The sequence below is a fragment of the Tetrao urogallus genome (genome assembly GCF_951394365.1).
Source record: "Tetrao urogallus genome assembly, chromosome: Z".
Lineage (NCBI taxonomy): Eukaryota > Metazoa > Chordata > Aves > Galliformes > Phasianidae > Tetrao > Tetrao urogallus.
The window spans coordinates 43,105,167-43,129,565 of record NC_136816.1 but is presented as its reverse complement, the minus strand read 5'-3'; the positions used below and the strand labels follow the sequence as shown (position 1 = coordinate 43,129,565).

Below are 24,399 nucleotides of genomic sequence, written 5' to 3'. Positions count from 1 at the left end.
AGTCACTGCTCCTCCAGTCATGGTCCTCTATTTCTAAGATCCAGGCAGCCCAAGATCTGCTGTTACAGTTAAATACCAGGGTGAAAGGCATTAAATGCCTTTGCCATTTCTTCCTTCTTTCTTGTTAGGTGACATCTGCTTCAAGTATCAGTCTAGTGTTTTCCTTTGACCTTCTGTTGCTCTTGATATGCTTGAAGAAGCCTTTTTTTGTTGTCTGACACTGCGCTGGCCAGTGTCAATTCAAGTTGAGCGTTAGCTTTATTTGTTTTCTCCCTGCAGATGTGAACCACAGTTCTGTAGTCCAAGTGATTTTCTTGCTTCAGAGCTGCGGAGATTACAGTCACTGTAAAAAGAGCAATTGTTTTTTGATTTTTTTTTTTAACTCGTCTGGTGTCTTATTTTAAAAGCTGTTAGGATTTGGCCCCACTCATATGTACTTTTGATTCCTAGAAAGTTGTTTGTCACTTTAGCAAGAATGCATATTTCTATGCCTTGTTATTCTTTAAAGAAAGAAATTACTGTTAGAATCTAGCTTACTGGAAACTGTATTAATCAAATTTAGCATGTTAAAGAGAAGCAGGTTCTGTTCTGAATAGGCTGGAAACTAAAACTCATAATTCATTAATTAATATTTTTTTAAGTTTAGCACTGTGTTCTGAACATTAAATAATTTATAAGGTAGCTAGGAGTAGATTAGCATTGCCATCTGCCCTATTCTTCTAGTCAAAAGAGGTCATTTGTTTTCTTATTATAACAAATTACAGGTTAAACAGCTTTGTCATGTATTCCAATTTTCATTAACACTCTCTGTGAAATACATGAGCCTACTCATTCCCCTTCATTTACATAACTTCCACTACTGATAACTTCTCCAACAGTCTTCAAGGAGTGAGATCATCTGGCGTTCTGCCCTAGAGCTGGTCCTTTGTGCTTTCTTGTTCAGAAATTTTCCTTCATTGCACACTGAACTTAGGAATGCGGGATGTCTTTCCAGGCATCCTCCTAGTAGCCATTGTCTTTACATAACTGGTGGGTCAGATAGAGAGCATCTTGTTCTAAATTGAACCAGGGAGCTTCCCTTCAACGAAGGGATATGGCATAAACTGTATTGAGGTCTGCATTCTGTTTTTCGGTCTACACTTCAGGTATGCCTGGTCAGAATGTTTACTTGTGTTGCTTCTCTGATGAACCTGTAACATACTGGATCGAAGGATTGCTTTTTGCACTTTGGGGATCACCCAAAATTATTTCATGTAAAATGATCTTTTCTTTTTTTTTAATTGCTCTATTTTAAAATGTTGTATTAGTTAGCATTAGGAATATTACTGAGGCAAATTCTGGCAGATTCTGTACTACCTTAAAAGAAAATGATCTCTAAAAGTACATCTATTTCGCAGTGAGAGAAGAGTGAAAAGAGTTGCTGGTTTGTGATACGTATGGTAAATGTAGTCAGGTGTAAAAATTATTTATCAAAGAAAAGAACATTTCTTTGTCATATTTTATTTTTTGGTGTTTCAAAGGGTTAAAGATAACAGGTTGCTGATCTCACCACTGTGACAGTTACTGTGTAATGTAGACACTGAAAAAGAACTGTAAATAGGTCATGACTACTTATGATAATTTTAGTTAATTTTTAAGGAGCTAATCTGACTGGGAGTTAATTTCCAACCAAGAATAAGTTTTTCCTTTCAAAGAAAGGAAAACAGTTTTATTTTTGTTGTTGTTGTTGATATTCAGATTTATACAGTCATTTTACTAATCATGCACTTAGATCCCCTTCCAGTATGGCAAGGGATCAAGACAGGTAGAACTGTGCCTGGGAACAACACAGTTAATGTGGAAACAGGAGCTGCAAGTAAAATGAGATGGTTTGCAAGATACTTCTGAGCAGATGGCTGGAGCCTTGTTTTCTTGGAGTCAAACTTGAACCACTGACTGAAAATCTAGAACTTAGTATTTACATTTTCAGTGTAGTAGTGTTGCCCATTTCAGAGAGTGCTATGTCTTGAATGCTGTTTGCTACATTGTTACTTAGAATAAAATAATTCTGACATTCTATCACAGCTTAAATAAAAACAAAACAAAACACTCCAAACTTTAAGAAAGTTTTTAATTGCATAAAGCAGAGTATTTTTAAATGTTTTAAAAGTAACTTCCCGCATTTTCCAAGTATTCCATCTGTAGGAACTATTTTCCTTCCTTCAAGAAAGGGAAAATAAATGGAATAATATCAGGATCTAAAGGCTTTATGGTTTTATCACCGCATTGCAATTATACTAATAAACACCTCTGTCCATGACCTTGGAATTTATAGTGCAGTGAGAAAGATTTACTGACAAGTAGTTTGAAAGAAAAATGGGATTATTATATAATTACAAGTTGTGGTTATTAAGCGTATGTACCTGCATACCACTTATCCCTGTTATTTCAAGACCTTCAACAGTCTTTCAGCTTTCATAGAGTAACACAGAAAGGCTTCTTAAAACCCAGTTCCTAGATGTCTGTTACTTTATTGTCTCAACTTCAAAGTAACCTTCTTACCTTGGGATGTACAGAGCAAATCAATAGATCTTTAAAACAGTATTCGGTAGTTCTTTTTTTTTCCAATGTTCTAAACCCAGTTTTTGCAAGTCATTTATATATCAATGCGTATTACTTTCTGCTTCACAGGTTCCTGGCGTACAAGTCCTTTATATGTAGATTTGCTTCTTGTTGCTATTTAACTAGGATTCTTCTACTTTTTTCTTGGATTTTTTTACTTTTTCACCTTAGTCAGATCTCCCTTGCCATTTTTGAGAAGTTAACTGTATAAATCTCTTGTTTATCTCCTTGTAAAATCATAACTAACTCAAAGCAGTTTACGGTATGTATTTGTGAAAAACCTGAAGAAGTTGATCAAAGTTGTCACATGAATCTTACTAGTGTCTGAGTTAAACAGTTTTTAAAACTTTCCAACTACAGTTAAGCCCATCTTCTTATTATTTTTTTTCTCTCTGTAGACCATAAAATAAGTAGTTATGTGATTTAAAACTGACAAATTTCAGTTTCTCAATTCCACTGTAAGTTCCAATGTTTTCCAAGTTAGTAGTTCTGCTAGTGTTGCTTTGATAGGTGAGTAAATTTGAATTTTTTTTTCCAAATTTTGTACCGTTTTGATGTCATTTTGTCTTATTTATGAAATATATTGAAAGTGAAGAATGTGACTAGTGATTCAATTTAGTAGTTGCGGTGATTTATTGCTGTCAACGTCAGCCATGTCTACTTCAGGATCTATGAACACCATACTCAGAAAAATGTATTCCTCATTTACAGTTTATGTTCTGTTGGCACTTGGTATGACACAAAGCATATCCAGAGGGAAGGGAGATGCCCAATCAATATGCCTTTATAGCACTTTGATCTTCTTGCTGAATCCTGGGATGTAATATATCTTTCATGCTTTCTCAACAGAACCATTTAGAAGTCGCCCTTTGTGTTAGCTTCTGCTTTACTCCATCTTTTCTTTCTGTGGAGAGGACTGTTGTCCAGTTTTTAATGAAGGAGTGACCTTTTAGTGTGAAGGGATGTATTTATAAATTCATTCTTATTGATGTTTAAAGAGTAAAAGGCATCACGTGAATCACAAAAGTATGTTTTCCTCCTGCGGGTAGTGCATTGGTATGATGTGGTTGGCTTAATATTGAAATAAAATATGCATATACTAAGCAGCATTTGGAGCAGTTTGAGGGAACGCATACTGAAATACTAGTATGCAGCCTGGTCAGAACTCTTCTACTGAAAGAGAATGTAGTGTTTGAATGATAATCCCACTTTATGTTATATATGATTAATGTTAGTGTTATGCTTTTTTGTTTATTTTTAAGTCAAATCCATTATTTAAAGAGAAAGGAAAATTCTTGCTGATGCAGTGTCAAAATTTCAGCTGATGTAAATTGGTATACTCATTGTTGCCTACAAGTGCCTAGTGTGATGATGGCCCTCACTAATGTGTCACTAACCACTGGAATTGGTAGCAGCCTCTTGTGGGAGGAAAAGTAGAATAGTTTAACAGAGACAACGACCAGTGTGTTCAGCTTATCAGGAAAGTATGATTTCTTACTCAGAACTAAACATTAAGTTCAGTTTAGATTATTTCTTGTTACCAAGATTTTTGGGATTCCCAATTTTCAACCAGTGTCTGAAGTAAAGACTGTGGTAGACCTGATGTTGTGTAATACTTGTTTCTTCATGTAGGTCTGAAGCAGAAATCTGTGTGATTTTGTCTTTCCCCAGAACCTTCTTAAGTTATACCACTTTCCTACCAGCTTTAAATTATATGCCCCTTTAAGTAAGCAATTGGATTGTAATTCTGATTATTTGAATTGTAGGCAGTATTCCTTTGTCACTGATGATCATTTTGTTGATGTTGTTTCTTGTTGCTCCAGGATTATCTAAAGTAGCTGCTGTGATTTAGAAATATTGCAAACAAATTCAGTGGAACAAATCCAATGGAGTAATCTTTTTTGAGAACTTAAAATATGCTGTTCCTGGACTTAGAAATGTCACTGATAACAGAAGACTTATTAACACTGGTAGGACTTGATCAGATTTGGCTGGATTTAGACCAGTTCACCTGTAGTAAAGTTCAAGAAGATGATGGAGTATGTTGTGGCACCATGGATATCCAATAAGATATTTCTGTATATGCACATTTAATAGAGTAGCATTTTTAAAGGAATATAAAGATAAAGGATAAGGGCCAGTTGCACTCCTATATCCTAAACTGTGTGGAAATGCGCACAGTTAGGTGATGTTGCAGTTGCTTGTGCATAGCAGTGTGCAGTGTTGGAGAGGTGCATGACAGTTCCGCACGAGGAGTTAGATACTTGACTTACATACAGGATCATGAGAGACAGTTATGAGAAGGCCCCTTGTACAGAATCAAGTATGTACCATATTTTATAATCTTACATTGTAGAAATGATAAGGCTTCTGTTTTATCAGGGTAAAAAGTTTGCCATGGAGTAAAGGTAACTATAGAACAATATAGAGATGTCTTTTCTGTGGTACACGTAATTACCCTTCATTCTGCTAAAGCTCAGAAAAATTGCTGCCTGCTACTGCAGGGCTGGATCTAACAATGGAAAACCATTGTTTTCTTAAAGCAAATAAAACCTAAAAAACATCATTTGAGCTTTCTAGAATGTTTAAAAAGAAAAAAAAAAAGAAGTAAAAAGTTGTGCAAGTGAATCAGTTGAGAGTAAGGAGGCAGTACGTCAGAGGTGAATGAGAAATGAATGATCATAGTCATATCACCAACCAAGTAATTCCAAAAATTTATAGTCACCTAAACATCCATTAAAAAAAATCTATATGAACTCGGATTGATTAAGCCCAAGCTTTTCTAAAAGTGTCTTTGATTAGGTTGTGTTGAGTTACTATAGTCTTTCTCTGCAGCTTTCTACTAATAATGACATAATTCACTTAGCTCAGAAGACAAAATGAATTTGTAAATTGTCATGTGCATAAATTTTGTTTTGCATATTAGCATTCTCCAAAATATTGTTTAGAAGTGGAGTTTCATTGTTATCTGTGATTGGATTAGGGTATGTCTGGCTGGCCGAATGAATCTTGATGTTCAAAAGATTGTCCCTCATTTGAGATGGTTTTCCAACTTAGATTTTTTTTCAAATGCATTACTGCACCAAGCTAACACATTTTAACATGATGCTTTTGCTTGTCTGAACAACTCATGAAAATCTTAGTCCCTTCCCATCTGAACCATTTTGTGATTCTACATACAGCCATTTTGTCTTCTGCAATTACTTCATATAAAAACTTTCAAAGTTTTATTTAGTTTCAGTTACTTTGAAACTGTGTAACTTTTGAGCATAGTATGTCTATTCTGGTAGAAGTGTCATTGTGTGAAATTATTAAAGAATAGCTGCAGTGTTTAAATTAATAAGCTCTTTTAATTCTTGATAACTTTAATTATCATATACATATACATCAAATACATCATATACATCATATACAGCCCACTGACTTCAAAAAACATTTTCAGTCATGCTGTGCTAAACATTTTGAGCTAATGCAATTGAAAAATGATTAGAAAAGATACTCCCTTGAGAAATAGTCTGCATTCTACCACAGAAATATTAGCCCTTACAGTTTGAGATACTGTATCCATCCTGAGCTATTGCAGGTACAATGCTTTTGGTAACTGAACCTGCTCAGGTGTCTGAGCTGTGCTTCAGTTGAAGAGTGGACTGTTGTCTATACGTACCTAGGTAATGACACTGAGTTTCAGAATGTGAGCACCTACAGCTTCACATAACTTGTGTGAAAAAATCTCTACCAAAATGAAAAAGTGTATCTTTTCACATCCAGTCCATTGAATGATTTTCCTGACTAATTCTTTTTTAATTGAAATATTTCTTCATATTCTAAATCTTCTAGGATAACTATATTTGAAGTATTTTTTGAGCCACCTCCATGAACATTTTATTTCTAGAGTTTTTTTGAGATGATTACTTGGCTTTTCATGATAGTGAAAAGCTTTCTGCTGTTAGCTTCGTTTGTGTTCTAGTCTTACAGGATTTTCTTACATAGAACAATCACAGTCGATCCAAATCTATGTCAGCAATGTGAAAATATGTCTGAAAGAATCCCTTAATTCACCAGTGTTTTGTTAGCTATCTATTAAAATAGCTGCGCTGATTCATGCTACTCTTTTGCTCAGTAGCCTCACTTACCTCTGTTACCTTGTGACATGGGATTCTTTCAAAGTCAAGTAATGTTGCACCTTGCTAGGTGTCAGCTGCTTAGTCACTTCCATTCTACATGTACTTGAAAAGACACATCATCTATGTTATTTCTTAGAATGCCAACAATGTAAAAAGATAGCTGCTGTCAGACTGAAGGTTCAACAGCAAAGAAGTTCAAAAAAATATCAAACAATCACTCTTTTTCTGCAAAGCAGGCATAGCTCATTCAGATGTCTTTTTGAATACACAGGTGTTTCTTTTGCTGTAGGAGTTTAAAGGGTGTGTGAGAGCATTCGTTATTGAAGGGATGTCATGGGTGGTCAGCCTCAGGTTAGTTCTTCGCAAGAGTTCATTTCAAACTGTTCTAAGACACTACTGCAGCCACTCTGAAGCATACTGTCAATAGATAAATATGTTGGTATTACAGAGTTTCGTTTTCTGTTGCATATCCTAAGTCCATCTTGTTTGTTGGTAAACGTGTGTTGCTCTGAAAGTAATGTCTCTTATTTGTTTCCATGGAAATGACAGATATAAAGAGCACAATAATATTATTTGATAGAGCCAATTCACAGCTACAAAATACTAGTTTTCAGAGTGGTCACCACCATTAGCTTTGCATTTCACCAGTGATAAACAAGAACCTGCATGCAGCGCTTGTAAAAATCTTCATGGCCATCTAGAACGATGTTTTTCATGGTGTGACAGCTGTGCCTGATTGCCTGGAATGTGGCTTGTCTTTCATATCGCTGTCACCACTGCTGAAACGCACTGCCCACCACCTCACTGTGCTCACATCCACTGTTTGGTCTCTAGAAATGTTCAGCAAGCATCGATGAATATCAGTGGACGCCATTTTGTCTGCATGGAGGAATTTAATTCCACCCCTTTGCTTCATTCCATATCAGATGTCAGTTTGTCAAACTTTCCCTCTGCTGCCATCTGCCACACAGCAACAACATGTAATAGAATATTTGCAGGAAGGTTCAATCTTTACTGCCATACCACCACCATCTTCCTCTGACACTGTGGGCCAACATAATAAAATAGGAAGCATTACTTTCAGATCAATCTTTGTATTTCTCAATGTCTTAGTTGTCCTTTTTCATATATTCTTTTTTCTTCGCTATAAACTTCTTTTAAAAAGACTTTGATCAAATAGTAGTTTAGATAGAAATTTTGTTTTGATTTGAGCTTCAGCTAGGTTGTTTGAATTAGTGTAATTTGGTTTGTATAGTAGTTTTGATACATTTGTCCATTTTGTGTTTGGATTTTCCAAAGATGCAAGATTTCTCTAGCTTATCTGTAGACTTTGACGAGATAAAGACTACACGGAAGATTTTATTTGCCAATAGGCATTGAATTTGCTAGAATGATCAAAAGCAGAATGATATCCACTGTATTAGGGAGACCCACTAGGCATCTTGAATAGACTGCCTGTTTGCAAATAAAATTTGCCCAGACTGCTCTTCTAGGACTAGAAGCTAGAGGAATAGTGGAGATTGCAATGCTTGTGGCCTGCAAAACATAGACATATAAAAATAGTTCTCATTTTTGTTCTTGAAAGGGATATTGTTCTCCTAAAGTCGTAACTGTGTAATAGTATTTGATTTTAGTGGGTGAAAATAACATGTGCAGATGTCTTTGTATCTGATACAGAACAGGAGGACATGTTGATAAAGAAAATAAAATATGGATGACAAAAGTATGATATACTAATTAGAATAGGGACTGTTTGTATTAGTAGAATATATGAAGCAAAATAATGTATTGGAAGAAGACACTTAAAACATTTATGTTAAGTCTGTATTATATGTGGCCTGAGCGCTGGTACGAAGCCAAATTTGGTTAGGTTAAATTTTCTGTTAAAGCTGGCATGTTGATCTGTTGCTTCTCACTATTATTTGGACCCCTCCAGGCTAGAAATTTTTGTATGCTTCCATCTTTTATTCTGACTGTTACTTTGAGCTACTATTTACCCTGACCTCTTGGGAAGTTTTTGCAGGACGGAAATAGAGAGTTCTTCCATTTTTTTACTTCACTGTACTTTCTTCTGTTTGTTGTTGTTGTTTTGTTTTTTCCCATTAAATCCTTTTCTGCTCTTTTCCAATACTTAAATGTACCAATTCTGTTCTTGCCTTTTGGTAGCACTGCTAGCTGAACTGTCCAAGGTCTCTCTGCCTTTCCTCATAAGGGAGAAGCTCCAGTCCCATCATCATCTTTGTGGTTCTTCAGTAGACTTTCTTCAGGAGCTTCATCTCTCTGCTGTACTGAGGAGCCTAGAACTTCAGGTGTGACCTCACCAGTGCTGGGAGGAGAGGATCACCTTGGGTACCTTCTCAGCAGCAACATGCTCATGTTCAACTTGGTAGCCACCAATCTGTCCTGGTGCCTGCCTCCAGTACAGTTCAGATTCCTGTGGCATCTTACTGAACTTCATTATATTTGTGTCAGTCCATTTCTCCAGCATATTGAGGTCCCTCTGCATGGCAGCACGGAACATTGGTGTATCAGTTGTTTCTCTCAGTCTTATGTTATCTACAGACTTGCTGCAGGTGCACTCCATGCTATCATCCGTGTAATTATTAACAAAGATTCTAAACATGACTGGACTCAGTGTTAATGCGTGGGGTACACTGCTAATTCCTGGCCTTCAAAATCATCCCAATGATCATCATACTCTGGACCCAGATGTTCAGCCAGTTTTTAATCCAGCTCACTGTCTTTCCATTCCATACTGTGTCAGTTTGTTTACTGTTTATCACTGATCTCCAAAAAGCAACAAAACAACTGAAAGCAGGCGCAAAAAATGAGACAGAAAAAAAACCCCAAGTGTACTCAAACTTGGTATAGCAGTCAGTTTTCTGATCAGCTCTCTTCTTTCTGTACATTGTGATAGAAAGATATGTCCTGTATGTGTCAAATCTCTTCCTTAGTAGGAGGATTCTTTTACTCCCTTGTAGATCAGCCATTTAAATGTGCATTTCAGACTCCAGAAAAGTCAGAATGCTTGTATAGTCATGATTCATGCTGTTAAATGTTTTCTATAACCAAGTACAAATGGAAAAAATGAGAGGATAAATATTTAGTTTTTCAGAATTCATTTCCTTCATTTTCAAATGCTATATTCCTGCCTTCCTATCCAGTAAGGCTCTGTTTTATTTTTTCCCATGTGCTTTTACCAGCCTATTCTTTCTCACCCACCAAGTGTAAACTCAATTTTAACTTCTGCACTTGAGAAAGAAATGAATGATTTGCTGTAGAAAAGAGAGATAAAAAATGACATTCAAAAATTATGCTTTGTATGACTTATGTTTTATGACAAAATGGGCTATGGTAAAGTATATACTAGTAGACAAATGGATGCTGGCTTAACTTCGTGTCCTTTTACTGTGGACAATTATTTATTACGTATGTAGGACTGATTTACAGAAGGTTTTTTATGTACAGGTCTTTAAAAAATATATAGAATTTTGAATCTAGATTGAAAATTTGCATACAAAATTTTTCCTGAAGAGAAAATCTTTGATTTGATTTCACAAATCAGTTCATAACATGTATATGTTATATTTTCATGTCTTGTAGTGCTGTGTTGTGTCAGCACAACATAAATCGAACGTACTAAATATTTTTGTCTTAGAAAATATTCTCTCACTGTAAGTATGTCACACATGCTTTGTGTGAATTTAAGCTGTATAGCAGTTATCATTCAGCTGGATAAATTTTCCATCTGTGAGATGTGGAATAGAGGTGGGAGTGTTGTTGTTGTTGTTGTTGTTTGTTTGTTTTTTTAAAGGATGACAGTGTTTAGCACTCTTTTTTTTTATATATTTCTTTTTGTAGTCTTTGTGATTTAGAAGAAAAGCTAAAGATGATTAAAATTATTTGTGGAAGTGCCTGCTCCACCCTAAGAGATTTTCCTGCACTGCTACCAGTTAGTCTATTCTCATCAACAAGTGTTTTTGCATTCTGTGTTTATGGAGAAAAAGAAACCCAAATCTAAAATTTCTCCAGAGAGATTGCCCTCTAAGGATTCTGATGAAAACTCGACTGATAGATTTTGTTGGGTTGTAGAGGAAATGCAGTGGTATCAGAATGAGGGCCTGAATACCTAAACATCTGAACTATAAGAATAACAGGCATTTTGTGAAATGTCTGTAAATTGGAGTTTGTCTTCTAAGTTGGTTCAGAATCACTTATGCTTGAAAGTGAAAGCTCAGCATCTTCTCTAAACTACGTGCACAGTAGGTTTCTAAAGTAGGTTTTTAAAACCTCCATCCCTGTTATCGTATTTAGCCTTAACTTTCTAACAGTTGTAATTGTCCACAGAAAACATTTCAAGATAAATGCACTATCAGGTTTTGAAATTTTCTTATTTTTGTAAATACTAAGACCTGGGGAGCAAAATAAGGGCTATATTGTGGATTAAGTGAAATATCTCAAGGCTGTGCTTTTCTGATAACTGAACCTGAAGTGACCTTTCTCAGACACAATTACAGAGCTGTATGTTTTTCCTTTAATTTCATCAGGGGTTTAATTAGTATACAAATAAAACTTCCCTTATCTTCCTTTCTACCTAATTGGCTTGTCTTCGCTTATATATGAAGTATGTGAAAATGGGCTGTAATTAGGGTGACCGTGTTAACCTTTTTTTCTCAAATGTACTGTTGCCTAAAGGCCTCAAGGCCTAAAAACAGTGCTTTGGATTATTGCTTTGCAATCACTATGGCTCTCCCATAGGTTTTCTCATGAGCAGAAGGGCTTTGGGTGCTGCTGGTTCCCACTGCTTAACGGGATCTTCATTCTTCTCCCCACTAAATGTTTATTGATTATCTCGCTGCTCCACACTCAGCCTCCAACAACTTAATATCAGGTGACAGTCAGGAGAGTTCTCCAAGTAATTAGAGTGGAGCATTGAGGGAACAATTAGGAGCAGAGTTATTAAACTTGATTTATCCTATTCTCTCCTGAACACTTTCTTGGATATCAGAACATCGCACTTTCACAATCTACCCTGGCTGAGAAATTAGTGGCTAACCTGCTGCTTATCATTGTTGCCTTGCTGCCTTGAGGCACACCCTCTTGGTTTCAGTCACTCAGCTGGAAATATTAGAGTCCATAAAGTTTATCAAGGGTTTTAATTAGATCAATCTGAAGAAGGAAAAAAAGAGAGGCTTAGAAGCCATTACTTTAGAACATTCCATTCTGTATTTGAGCAATTGTTACGGCCTGACTTTACCCACAGTAGCAAGGAGTTTCAAGTGAATACTGGTAGTGTTTCTGGGGAGCTGTTCTGTTCACACTTTGCTTTGATACTGCAGTATCAAAGATAGATAGAATTGAAATCCTTTGGAGATTTCTCCAAATAATGTTGAAAGTTTTCAAAATAAAGCACTAAGATTTTTGATTTAATAATTTCTATATAGCTTTGTCATCAGCATCTTGCTTTACAAGAACTGTGCTTCATATTACTGCCTCATTAATAGTCCTGTGTTTGGAATTGATAAGCAGTGTTAGTTTAGCATCTCACACAGGCTTTTCAAACATTATGGGCCTGTTTGTTTTCTGTGGTCCATGATGTAAGCTGTGCTGGAACAGCCTACTCTTCAGTAGCTGCAGGAGAATAACTAAAATTAATATGCATCCTCTCTTACTAACGTGTACATATTGGCCTGTATTTTTCCAGACAGATCACTAGAATCTTAGAGCCAGGCTCCACCCCAGTAACCTCTACATCTAAAGTTGCTTGTGTCAGAGTATTAGCAGAATTATTTTCTGAGCAGACCAGAGCTGAATACTGTCACTGCATCTTTATTTATTTTTTTTTTTTCAGTGGCACTGGGAAAGTGAGGCATTGGTACCAGACATGTTCTATGCTCCATACCTTCAGTTTGTAAAAAAATGGGAATATGAGTGGGAGGGACATGACTCTGCATTTATAGCTGTATTTCTTCAGTGCTGATTTTGCCTAAAAATATATCAACAGTAAGCACGATAAATGGAAGAAGGTAACGTTCTGAAATTCTATATGCAAACACAGTTGTTCAGACAAGATTTTAATAGTCACTGCTGGCATCAGAGTCGTTTCTGGTTTTGGATCTGTTTATGCTAATAATACAATGGGAGTATGATATCTGTGTGCTCATCTTTTTTTTTTCTTTTTTCTTTTTTTTTTTTTAATGAAAAATACGATATCTAGTTGAAATTAATGAGATAAGAAGCATACTAGACTTATTCAACCAGCATTAACTTGAGCAAGACATCTCCATACTTTAGAATTTCTTAAATTAATTCCTGATTGGGGTTCACAGAATTACAGAGTGGCCAGGGTTGGAAGGGACCTCAAGGATCATGAATCTCCAACCCCTCTGCCACATGCAGAGCCACCAACTTCCCCATTTAATACCAGACCAGGCTGCCCTGGGCCCCACCCAGTCTGGCCTTGAACACCTCCAGGGATGGGGCATCCACAACCTCTCTGGGCAGCCTGTTCCAGCACCTTAACACTCTCTCTGTAAAAAATTTCCCCCTGACATCCAACCTAAATCTTCCCTCCCTCAACTTAAAACCCCTTGTCCTGCAGTTATCAACCCTTTCAAAGAGTTGATTCCCCTCCTGTTTGTAGGCTCCCTTTAGGTACTGAAAGGCTGCAATGAGGTCACCCTGAAGCCTTCTTTTCTCCAGGCTGAGCCAGCCCAGCTCCCTCAGCTTTCTTACATCAGAGATTGATCTCAGCCTGGATTTTGTAAATTGCTGAACAGAGGATTCTGGTAGCAGTACTGTACTTTGCATTGTAGTATTAGAATATGTGGTTCTTCTTATTAGCACGAGAAATGTTTGAGAAAAAATATTCATAGATTTCAGTTTGTTTTTCAGGATTATAGTATTTAGTGCCTTATTTTTTTGGCTCACATGTTTTCTGAAGTGCTTTTGGCTCTTGGCTAGATCTGAGGCTTCTTAAAATTAGTCATCAGTGTCCTGCAAATTTTTATCAGCCTTCTTTATATACCACTCTTCATACTTACAACTTATTTTCAGTGCTCAACAGTCCAAATCAGGTGCCCCCGAGTACAAATTACACAGTGCATTTTTAAAACTTCAGCAGAAAAGATGTCCATAAATTTTGAAACAAGGTGCAAGAATTTAGTCTTGCAATTTTGCGGTTTCCTCTGTTTTTCTGTGATTCTTTAGAATCTGTGAGGAAACTTGCATTCTTAAGCAAATGTTTAGAGAGCTCCGATCTACATAGGTATCTCCAAAAGTAATGCCTCCTATTTATTTTCATGGAAACTACAACGGATACAAAGAGCTCAACAGTGATGTTTTGACAGAGCAAATTCTTAGCTACAAAACACTGATTTTCGGTGTAGTCAGAGTACCATTAGCCATGCATTTTCATCAGCAATGAACTAGAGCTTGTATGCCATTCATGTAAAAATCTGCACTAGCAGAGGTGACCTGCTGTGTCACAGCTGCAATGATGGTGTTGTTGGTAGGAATAACCTTAATAATAATAATTTTAATAATTCATAATAACCTTAATAATAATCCCTTGCCATAATCCATTGATTCACGTGAATAAGCTGATTGAGACACTCTTCATTCCGGGCTATGCTTGGTCATCCAGAATGTGGCTTGTCTTTCACGTTGTTTATACCACTGCTGAAAAGTCCAACCCACTGCTTCACTGTGCTCACATCCACTGTTGGGTCTCCATCAGTGTTCACATGTGTTGATGAATGTCAGAGGGTGCCATGTTTTCTGCATGGAGGAATTCAGTGGCACACCTTTGCTTCATATGCACTTCCATGTCAGATACCATTTTATCTGCTGCCATCCGCCACATGACTGCAAAATGTAATAGAATATTGGAGGGAAAATTCAACTTCTACTGCCTTATCAGTATCTGCCTCTGATGTTACGGGACAACATAATAAAAAGGAAGCATTACTTTCAGAGCAGCCCCCACAGTTTCTTTCTAAAAAAAAAACAACAATAAGTCACTATATATAAAAGATGACATTTAGCAAAATATAAAATCATGTTATTAATACTGCCGTCTCAAAATGCATTGATTTATCCTAGCTGAAAGAAGTAGCAGCTAGCCAGGCTCAGTATTAATTAGTTCTGTGTGCTATTTGTCATCTGTTGGATTAATCTGAATTGATTTAAATCACGTTATGTTAATTCTAAGCCATAATGGAAAAAAAGGAAAACAACAGCCAAAGCAACAACAAACAGTATTTTGCATGTGGAAAACTCATGTTGAAACAAGAGATATGCCATGAAGTAGTGATTTGGTATTAAGAACTTCGGGAGAGCTCTACTTAGTGCACTAACAGAGAACTGGATTATCTAAATCATGCAGAGTATTTAAATGAAAGAAACCAAAATTGTATTTTTGTGAATTCTTTTATTTAATACTTGTTTTAAATTGAAGTTTGAGCATATTCTATTTCCTTAATGCTATGCGCTGCATTCTTTCCACTGTGTTTAGATCTAGTATTTGTAAATACAATACTACTCAACAAATCACGTTATTTTATAAAATACATTTGTACACAGGCAATGTACTAAAAACAGGTATGTTGTGAGCTAGTAATGTTTTTATTACAGAATTTGTAAACCCTTAGTATCTAATGGTCCAAATATACTTCACAGTCAGTCTGTTTTCCGCTTTGTTTAATAGCCTATGGCATAAATTGAAGTTAATTATTTGGCCTGACAAGTAACTCTGCTTTCTGTCTGCTTTCAGAGACTCTCCGAGGCAAAGATGGAGCTGAGAAGAAAAGATCAATCTCTGCGTCAGCTCAATAGACTTCTTACGCAGCTGGAGCAGGACAAGCGTCGACTGAAAGAGAGCATCCATGATGCAGAGAGTGCCCTCTGCATGGCAGCAAAGTGAGCGCTGGGACCTTGGGGAGATCACTTAAAACAGACAAAAGATCAATTTTTACTTTCATGCACAGGGTTTTAACTCCAGCTAATGTAATGCTAGAAAACAAAAGTACATCTGTCTCTCTTTGAAATTCAGTGGTAGTTTTCTAAAAAGAAAACTGTTAATCCAACATGCCCGATTTATGTTTTCTGTAGTTAGCTCCTAAAAGTGTTCTGATTTCTAAGTCCTGGAATAGCACAGATATTTTGGGTTGCCAGTTATGTTACTGATCTGACAATGTCTCTTTGGTAGAGCTCTACCACACCATTTAATTAGGAAATGACTGCTAGTTTTCTGCATTTCCAGATCATCTTTTTATAGAATGATACAGTTACCTCAGAAGACATACAAAACATCAACTAGGTATCAGGTCTTCGCTGTCAAAGGAGTTGAAACTCATTTTGGACCTGATCATATCTGTATGAGAGGGTGGATCTTTCAGCTTTCAGGGAGTTTTAGTTTTAGGTGTACAACCTGTGCTTTTTTATATTACAAGAGAGACTGACCACTTACATTAATGTGATTATTGCTAACCTTGTAGAGTCACGTAATCAGATAAAAAGATAATATTTAAATGTTTAAAATTTCTCATTATACCCAAGATGTAAGTATTGAATTTCTTAAAAACAATAGCTTAGAAGATTGAAGTGTTTTATGTATGAATAAAATCCTGTAATTGCTGTGATTTTTGGTGAAATGCTCAGCAAGCTAATGAAAATACTGGGTGATATTTAGTATGAGTCTGTTAAAGTAGATTTGACCTGAAGAAGATTTTAGTCTTGAAAACTTGGTTCTTTTCACCCTGTCACAACCTGTGTTACATACTGTAGTATAAAGCGTTCGTGTGGCATTTAGAACTTGGAAACCATTTTATTTCTGTATGTAGTAGTTGAATACAATGGAATACAAAAATGTCCCCATACCATTTATTGTTATTTTTTTAACTTTGGAACATATCAGTAGAAGGGATGAAATAGACTTCGTATTTGTCCAGAAAAATCTTTCTTTAATAGCTTTTCCACCACCTGATTGTCTGTAAGCAATACATTTTTATTTTCATGCTCCTGGGAGTCTTTCAGTTTTTTGTTGTTTTTTTTTTTTTTTTTTTTTCCTGCAATCTGAAGGGATAGGAAGATGACTGGCTCATTCTGAGAACGTCTTCTTTGATTTTCTTGCAGTGGTGGCCAGAAATTCTGTTTCTGGAGTAGGAAGTAGCATTAGTAAAAAGAGAGCCTGTAAGCATCTAACCCAACAGTAATATATTAGCCCCTTCTCTGTCTCTGCTAGAGAAGAGCTATGTTACAAAACACATTCTGCATTCATGAACCACATTTAAATATAATAAATACTAGTTCTGTGGTTCAGTTCCAATTTTCCTTACCCCTGCAGGTACTGAAAAATATATGAATGACTTTTGGATTCTGTCATGTAGGGGTGCAGAAAGATTCATTTTATTAAACTTTTTTTTTCTAAATGCTGTAAACACACAGACAGAGTTTTATGTAAAGATGTTGTTTAACTATTCTCAAAAAGTGAGATAGTAATTCAAGGACAGTCACAGGGATTTTCTTCACAAAACTGTGAATACCTGAGAATATGCAAGGAATAGTTTGATTTCCATACCATTAACCAATTTAAACATTAATTCTGTTGGACTGGCTCTCTAGAACCAATGTTACCCAAAGCAATCACTACATGAGTGAGGAAAATTGAGAAGGAACAGTAGCATGTCTTTGTAAATCCAATCTGAAGAAAGATAAGATCCTGGAAAAGCAAAAATCTATGTTACAGCTTTACTAAGATTGTATGTTATTTTTCTTGCTGCTTTATTATTTTCGCTGTTTTGGATAGTATGAATCAGTAAAATGAGGAAAGCAGAACACTACCATGGTTTTGAATTCAGCTTCAGGAGCTCCTAAGAGTTACAGCAAAATATTCAATTAGTTGGCAAGCCTGTCCTGGAATAGCAGGGTATCAACTTATTTGGTGTGAATTCTATTTGATTTCTTCTTGTGCTTTGTTGGTCACTGTGGCCCACTCTTCTTAATATTATGCAACTGCAACTACATTTCTCAGAGTGCTAGGTTTTTTATGGCAGAGTCAATGCAGTATATGGCAGTATGGCAGATTCAAAGCTGTCATTCTTACCTAAGCCCCAGCCTGCAAAAAGGCATGAGTAGTATTTCATTATGTGAACTTTTGCTTCTTAAAGATAGGATCCTTGACTGGACTGGAGAAGACCAGTGGGATGTTGAAAGGGGTGGTCAGGTTTCTAAAAGTCTGTTTTTCTTGTCTACAAGAGTACTTGATGAAAAACGTAATCCAACAGTATTCTTCAGAAAGAGAATGTAATCTCGTCCCACTAGAGCCTGGGGTCCCTTCAACATGCCCTTTTTATCCAAAATTGCAGAATTCCTCTCCAGCAACACAATGATTATTAATTGATATTCCTATAAATATGGTATGTAAGCTATGTATTTACAGGTATACAAATGAATAATATGTAAATAAATGCCTGTAAATTCTAGTTTAACCTTTTGCATACAGTACAGGCTTCTCCCATATGGAAATGTGTTGACTATTAGTCCATGAACTATTTTTGTAAGATTTGTACTGGAGTTAAAAGGAGAGACACTAATATAATAGTTTGAAAACTGTCAAAATTATTTTTAAAGACATTTTTGTTATAAAGTAGCAGAAAATGAATTTACACATCAGTAGTACTTCAGTTTTACTAACTACTTTTTCTTTTTCTTTTTTTTTTCTCTTACAACAGGGACAGAGAATTGTTCGTTAATCAAATGAGATCTGTGGAAACCACTCTTCTTACGGTAAGAATTTGAAGTGTTTTGACTGCATTTGTATTTCCAGTCACATCAAGCTTTTAAAGCTACTTGTTCTCAGGGAAGTAGGGATGCAGAAGTTGAATAGCAGCTTCAAGTTTCCACCTCCAGCTTGTTTTGGCTCCAAAAAGTATTCAGATTTAGCAAGTTAAAATACAAGTTTGATATATATAGATTGCTTTGTTTCAATATTAAACTTATTATTATGTAAGTATTAATGTGATGAAGTTCGCCTTCCTTTTCTCCATCACTGAGCAATATTTCTGTTGGCTGTTGATCCTGAGTTGCTGAGTTACCTCACTGCTGAGGTATGTGGTTACAAACACGGTGCTCATAAGATATTTGGCTTTGTTATGCTGCTTTAATCTTTGGTATATAGTATGTATAACAAGGAAAAGATGGCAAGTATTAACCTATTTGCAAAATCATAAGTAATGGGTTTTTTTAAAATCCTTTTTTTGATTTACTTAAGTATTCTCCTTGACTGATATTATTTTACTCTGATATAGTATTCTTTGAAGGTTTGACAAAGCTGAATATGTAATTATTTAGGAGACAGAGTTGTTTTTAACTATAGCTGTGGTGGCTGGTTGTTTTGTAATTGTTCTTAGTCCAGAGCAACACATAGCAAAAAAAGAGTTTTTATTACCTTGGAGTGTTCATTTCCCTTATCACATCTTGAATTCCCAGCAACGTGGGAATCTATTCTTTATTTTAGTTCCCGTGTCCACCAAAACTGTTGTTAATTTAATTTTCACATACCCTTTTCAAAATTTTCTTTCTTTTAACATTCATGAAAAGTGACAGCGCCTGAACTGCTTTTGTGTTTTAGCTTCACCAAACAGTGCTGAGAGGTGATTTTTTTCTTTTGAGTCTCCATCTCCTTCATGTTTCTCTCAAGCTTGGGAAATCTACGTAGTGCAGAAAAAGTGCTGTGTTCTTTTCACTGATGTATACGTGTAGTGTTCTTGCCTTGACAATTTATTATTCTAAATTAAAAGTTTATGTTTTGCTTTAGAAGATAGTGCACGATTGCACTGTCTTCTTAAGGACAGTGTACATAATACTGTTCTTCCTAATGCAGTCAATACATTAAAAAAGCCTCATTTTTCTTTTAGAAACTTAGTTACCATGTATGCTTTTCATTTCTTCATGTTTGTTAGAATGGTACATAGTTGTTAGGTCCAAATAACTAATTATTGAATAGCAGAGTAATTTATCTTTTCTGGTTTGTCAACCTAAAGAATGAGGAAAACATAAGAATTAAAAATGTCAGAATGATCTTTCCAGCAGGAAATAAAACAATTGATTGTAAATCAGTTGTAATTTGATGTATTATTTCTCCTACAAGAACAAAGGGAAATTATTGATCGTCATTTGGGAAATATTTGAAACTTAGATCTGATATCATAATGGTATCTAATTATGTAACAGTAATGAGCGTGACTTATGTGTAGCCTATCCAACTTGCATTGTTGTTCTTAAATGTTTTCGTACAGTGAGTGAAAAATGAAAGCATGATGAAGTAGATGAAATACTAGTAAAGGGGTTTTTCTTTTTTTTTTCCTTATTGAAATTCTGGGAATTGCATTCGTTTTCAAAAGTGAATCAAAAGAAAAAGGATATCAATTTCTGAATCATCTGGAGCTGAGAAAGTATCAGTATTAGCTGCAAATACCTTTATGGGAGTTGGACACTGAACGTTGTGGTATTTCTACTTTTATGTATTCATGAGCAAATATCCACAAAATTCCACTGCATCACCTGCAGGATCTGTGTTATCAATGCATAATACTAAATTTTTGCTTATAGAGCTCAGAGGGATTTTACAGACATCTGCAGTAATCTTACTTAGTCTCAGGGTAAGAAGGCATACACCGATATCCATTAAGCAACCTCATTCTTTATTGTACTCTGTCACTGAAAGAGTTGCAGAAGGCAGCAGTGTAGGTGCCAGGTCCAATGTTGGTGGATATACTTGGATGTAATCTTCAGCAAACAAAGCGGAAAGGATCTCTGTGCCTGGTTCTAATACAGCTCTAGACAAGGGATCATTTACATTATTTACTGCCCCCATGTGACTGGATGGAAAATCTAGTATCATATATTTGACTCAACAAATGCATCTGACACCGGGAGCTGGATTATTTGCACAAGAATTCTCATGATACCATTAAAATTTGAGAACCTTTTTGTTGTTGTTTTATACCACCTAAAAATATTTTTTTAAAGTCAAGTATTAAGTGAATATTTCAACAAATTTACAAAAAACACCAGGAGCAAACAAGGGACCTAATCATCTGATTCTATTTTGATTCAATTCTGGCTTTGTTAGCGAAAGATGCTGGCTGAATTTTTTGAAAATTTATGCTTGGAAAAAAAGATTACTGTTTTTTTTTTTTTGTCCATAGGATCTATTACGTTGCATTAAAGTGAAGAACTTTTTAAAATAGAACAGGTTAAACACTGGGTGCTTAGAGAAATTGTGCCTGTAACTGACTCGTTACTTTAAAAAAAAAAAATACAGGACAAATAATAGTTTTAAAAAACAATAACACAAAACGTAAGAAGGCAAAATGCCAGTAAATGAAATTTATCGGAGGAGTTCTTCTGGAAGAAATTCTGGAAGAAACTTCTTCTGAAGTTCAAAGACAAAGATTTTTTTCTTAAAGAGTTCTGACCAAGACAAGAAAAAAAAAATATTAATACCTTATTTTGTAAATTGTATAGAGGCCTCTTTTAAGTATGGAAAGCAAACAGTTTCTTGAAGATTTTCTCTAAAAATAATGATGAGAAGTGTTTTATTTTTTTTTTTTTTAATATATGTATTATGCTTTTTTGATGAACTATTTAATTGCTAGCATCTTCTGTGCTTACTCCTATCAATATTATTTTTTTCTTAAAGCACAGTCATGGACATTAAATCTGTTAATTGCATACAATTAGAATTTTTAATGTAAGTAGTTAATGACTTACTAGTCATGGTTATCCAATCCATAGAAAAAAATAATTTAATGCTCTCTGTGCTAAAATCTTTAGCCTTCCCTTTGTTTAGCTTCCAAGTTCGAATGTTACTGGTGGATCCCCACCCAGCCATGTGCTTTCTGTCCCCCTTAATGGGATGGGGAGAGAATGGGGTGAAAAAGCTTATGGGTTGAGATAAAGGCAGAGAGATTGCTTACTACTGTGGGCAAAAGAGCTGACTTGAGGGAAAGTTATTTTATTAATTAACGCAGATTAAAATAGATTTGGGTAGTGAAAAAGGAAGGTCTGGATAGTGAAAAAAGAAGACAAAATGAATTAAAGCAAGACTGCATCCACCCCCAGCTCCTCTTCTTTTTGAATCTTTAGATTCAACTTCACTATTTCATTCTCAGCTTCTCTGTCTTTACTCTGAGGCTGGTGGTTGTGGTAAGCCCTCCATAATTCTCTGCTTCTCCTTCCTTCTCACATTTATTCACTGCTCCAGTGTGAGTTTCCTCTCCATGGTCCGCAGTCCTTCAGGGAAACTTGCTCCAGCATGGGCTCATGGTGGGCTGCAGTTCCTTCATCAAACATCCACCAGTGCCAGTGCATGCAGTGTTGACGTCTGTTCCTGTGTGGTTTCCCATTGGGCAGCAGGGGGACGACATCATCTCAGTGAGCTGCTAGGGAATCTGTCCTTGTGTGTAGAACACATGCTCACTGTCCTTCAGTGTCTTTGGTGGCTGCACTGCTGCTTCTTACTCTTTTCCTTGTGCCCCCATATGCTTTTGTTGTTTTTTTTCCACACAGTTTAACTGGGGTTCCAATATTTTGGCTGCTGGGCTCTGCCATTCCCTGCAGTGGTATGAGCCAGATGTGTCTGTATCCAGTATGGGATAGCCCTGAACTCTTCTATGGAGCTCCCCTCACCTTCCCACTGATGCTGGCTAGGAGCCAGCTATACACAAATACAGCGCTGAACCTCCCTTTTCTTCTGCCTCCCTAAGCCCCTCTTCTCTGAACTTCTGCCTATACAAAACACTGTCTTGGGAAGTCATCCCAGTGAGTCAGCCTGTATAGAGCCCGGGAATTGTTTCTCCTTGTACTCTTAACTGTTAAAAGTCTTGATGAGCTTTATGAGCTGGCAAAGTTTTCAGTCTGCCTAGAACACCAGATGCTTAGTATTTGGCTTTTTTGTCAGATTAATAAAAAACCATGTCTTCTCAGCTTGGACTTTTACCCGCTATTCTATGTGAGGCTGATGAACTGTGATAATGAGTCAACAAAAAACCTCCCAATTTTTTTTTTTTCCCCTATACCTGATAGCAGCCCACTCATTCTGACATTCTGGCACAACTCTGGGATCAAAGCACCTATCCAGTGTGGTTTTTTTCATTTTTGCACTTGGTTAGTAAAGTCCTTTTCATTTCACATCTGCAATGCACTTCATTTCTGCTGGTTGAGAAGGTTGTATGGCAGTTGGCAGAACTGCCTCCATGCAGTCATTGTGTTGCATTGCCTCACCACTGCTCCTTGTGCCTGTTCTCTTCTCTGAAATATCCATAGAAAGGTCAGGCACGAGGCTTGGGCCCATCAGTGCAACCAGTTGGGAAAAAAAAAAATTTAAAAAAAAAAAAAAAAAAAGCAGCTTTCTTTATCCAGAAATACAATGTATTAAAAAAAAAAAAAAGGCAAAGAGTCAGCTGGAAATTAGGTGAGATGTTGGAACAGTTGAAAGTTAGTAACATTAGAACCTTATTTTTGATGTGGTCCGTAGTAATAAAATGCATTTTTTTATGATACTTGTTTTATGGCCTGTACGGAATTAATCTGCAGTAGCCTTAAGTCCATATACAAGTGAATAACATTGGTGATAACATCAGCTGTAAGTAGCATTAGTTGTTAGTTTCAGCAAGAAGACTGCAAATGGATTGAGCTAACGTTGGCTGCCACAATCAGACTTTAATAAATGTTGCCCACTTAGATAATTTTCAGCCCCCTTTTTTTTTTTCCTGAGTTAACTGGAATTTCTAACTGTGCATCATATTATTATTTAGGTGTCTCAGAAAAGATGTAAAAATTATTTTTGATAAGTTTGAATACGATTTTTTTCCTTTGCTGAATTTCATTTCCAGAGCTGTTTGTTCTAGTGTGCCTACATGCTTTGAGTGAAGTCTGCTTATGTTTGTATGTGTGTGTTCAGGTTTTGTTTATCACTGTGGTCCTCAGTTGTCCTCAGCAGGCTGTGTCACAAGCCTTCTGAAGCAATGGCATGTGTTCATGCAATTACAGTTCTGAATGACTGCTCTGAAGAATTTATTGGAGGAAATAAGGTATTATTTCCCCATTACAAGGGAAAAAAAAAGAATAAAAAGATAAGTTTTTCTCCATTTCCAGCTAACACCTTTTCATTTAAATGTCTTATGAATTACTTTTGTTTCCCCTCCTACTGATCTGACTTCCTTGATCCTTGTTCCCAAAGATCAGTTGTGCGGGACATACAGGTGTTAGCACAGCTGGCTTGCTGATGACAACTCTGTCCATATAGCTGTCTAGTGTGTCATCACTCATATTGTTCAGTGTCATTCTGACCTAGCCAAGCTAAAAATGGTACTCTAGCTCAAGAGGGATTTAAAATCCTTGACAAACTAAAGATAAGACATTGCCGAATGTCATATCCATGTGCTTAACTGTTTTCACTCTCAACATATCTAAATAACTAATTTCGGAGCACATTTTTCATCTTTTTTTTTCCTTCTTTTTTTCTTTTGAAGGCTGAATTGGCTGAACAGTTTTGTGTAGTGTGCATTTAGTAAGGAAAAATCCTTGTTTGGAGAATTGTGGAATTACTGAATACATCAACTATTATTTTCTCCGAACATAGATTTATTTTCAGCCCAAGGTCATGGCA

At 36.1% G+C, this 24,399-nt stretch overlaps 1 protein-coding gene across 1 annotated transcript in view; it reads left to right on the top strand.

The window, feature by feature from the left end:
- The window catches only part of CCDC171 (coiled-coil domain containing 171), a gene marked incomplete at both ends in the record, with an annotated part of 260,866 nt that overhangs the window by 90,651 nt on the left and 145,816 nt on the right, over positions 1 to 24,399 (top strand). Inside the window, 2 exon segments of the mRNA XM_079548267.1 lie at positions 15,499 to 15,644; positions 18,458 to 18,512. Coding sequence (XP_079404393.1) covers positions 15,499 to 15,644; positions 18,458 to 18,512 — 201 coding nt within the window.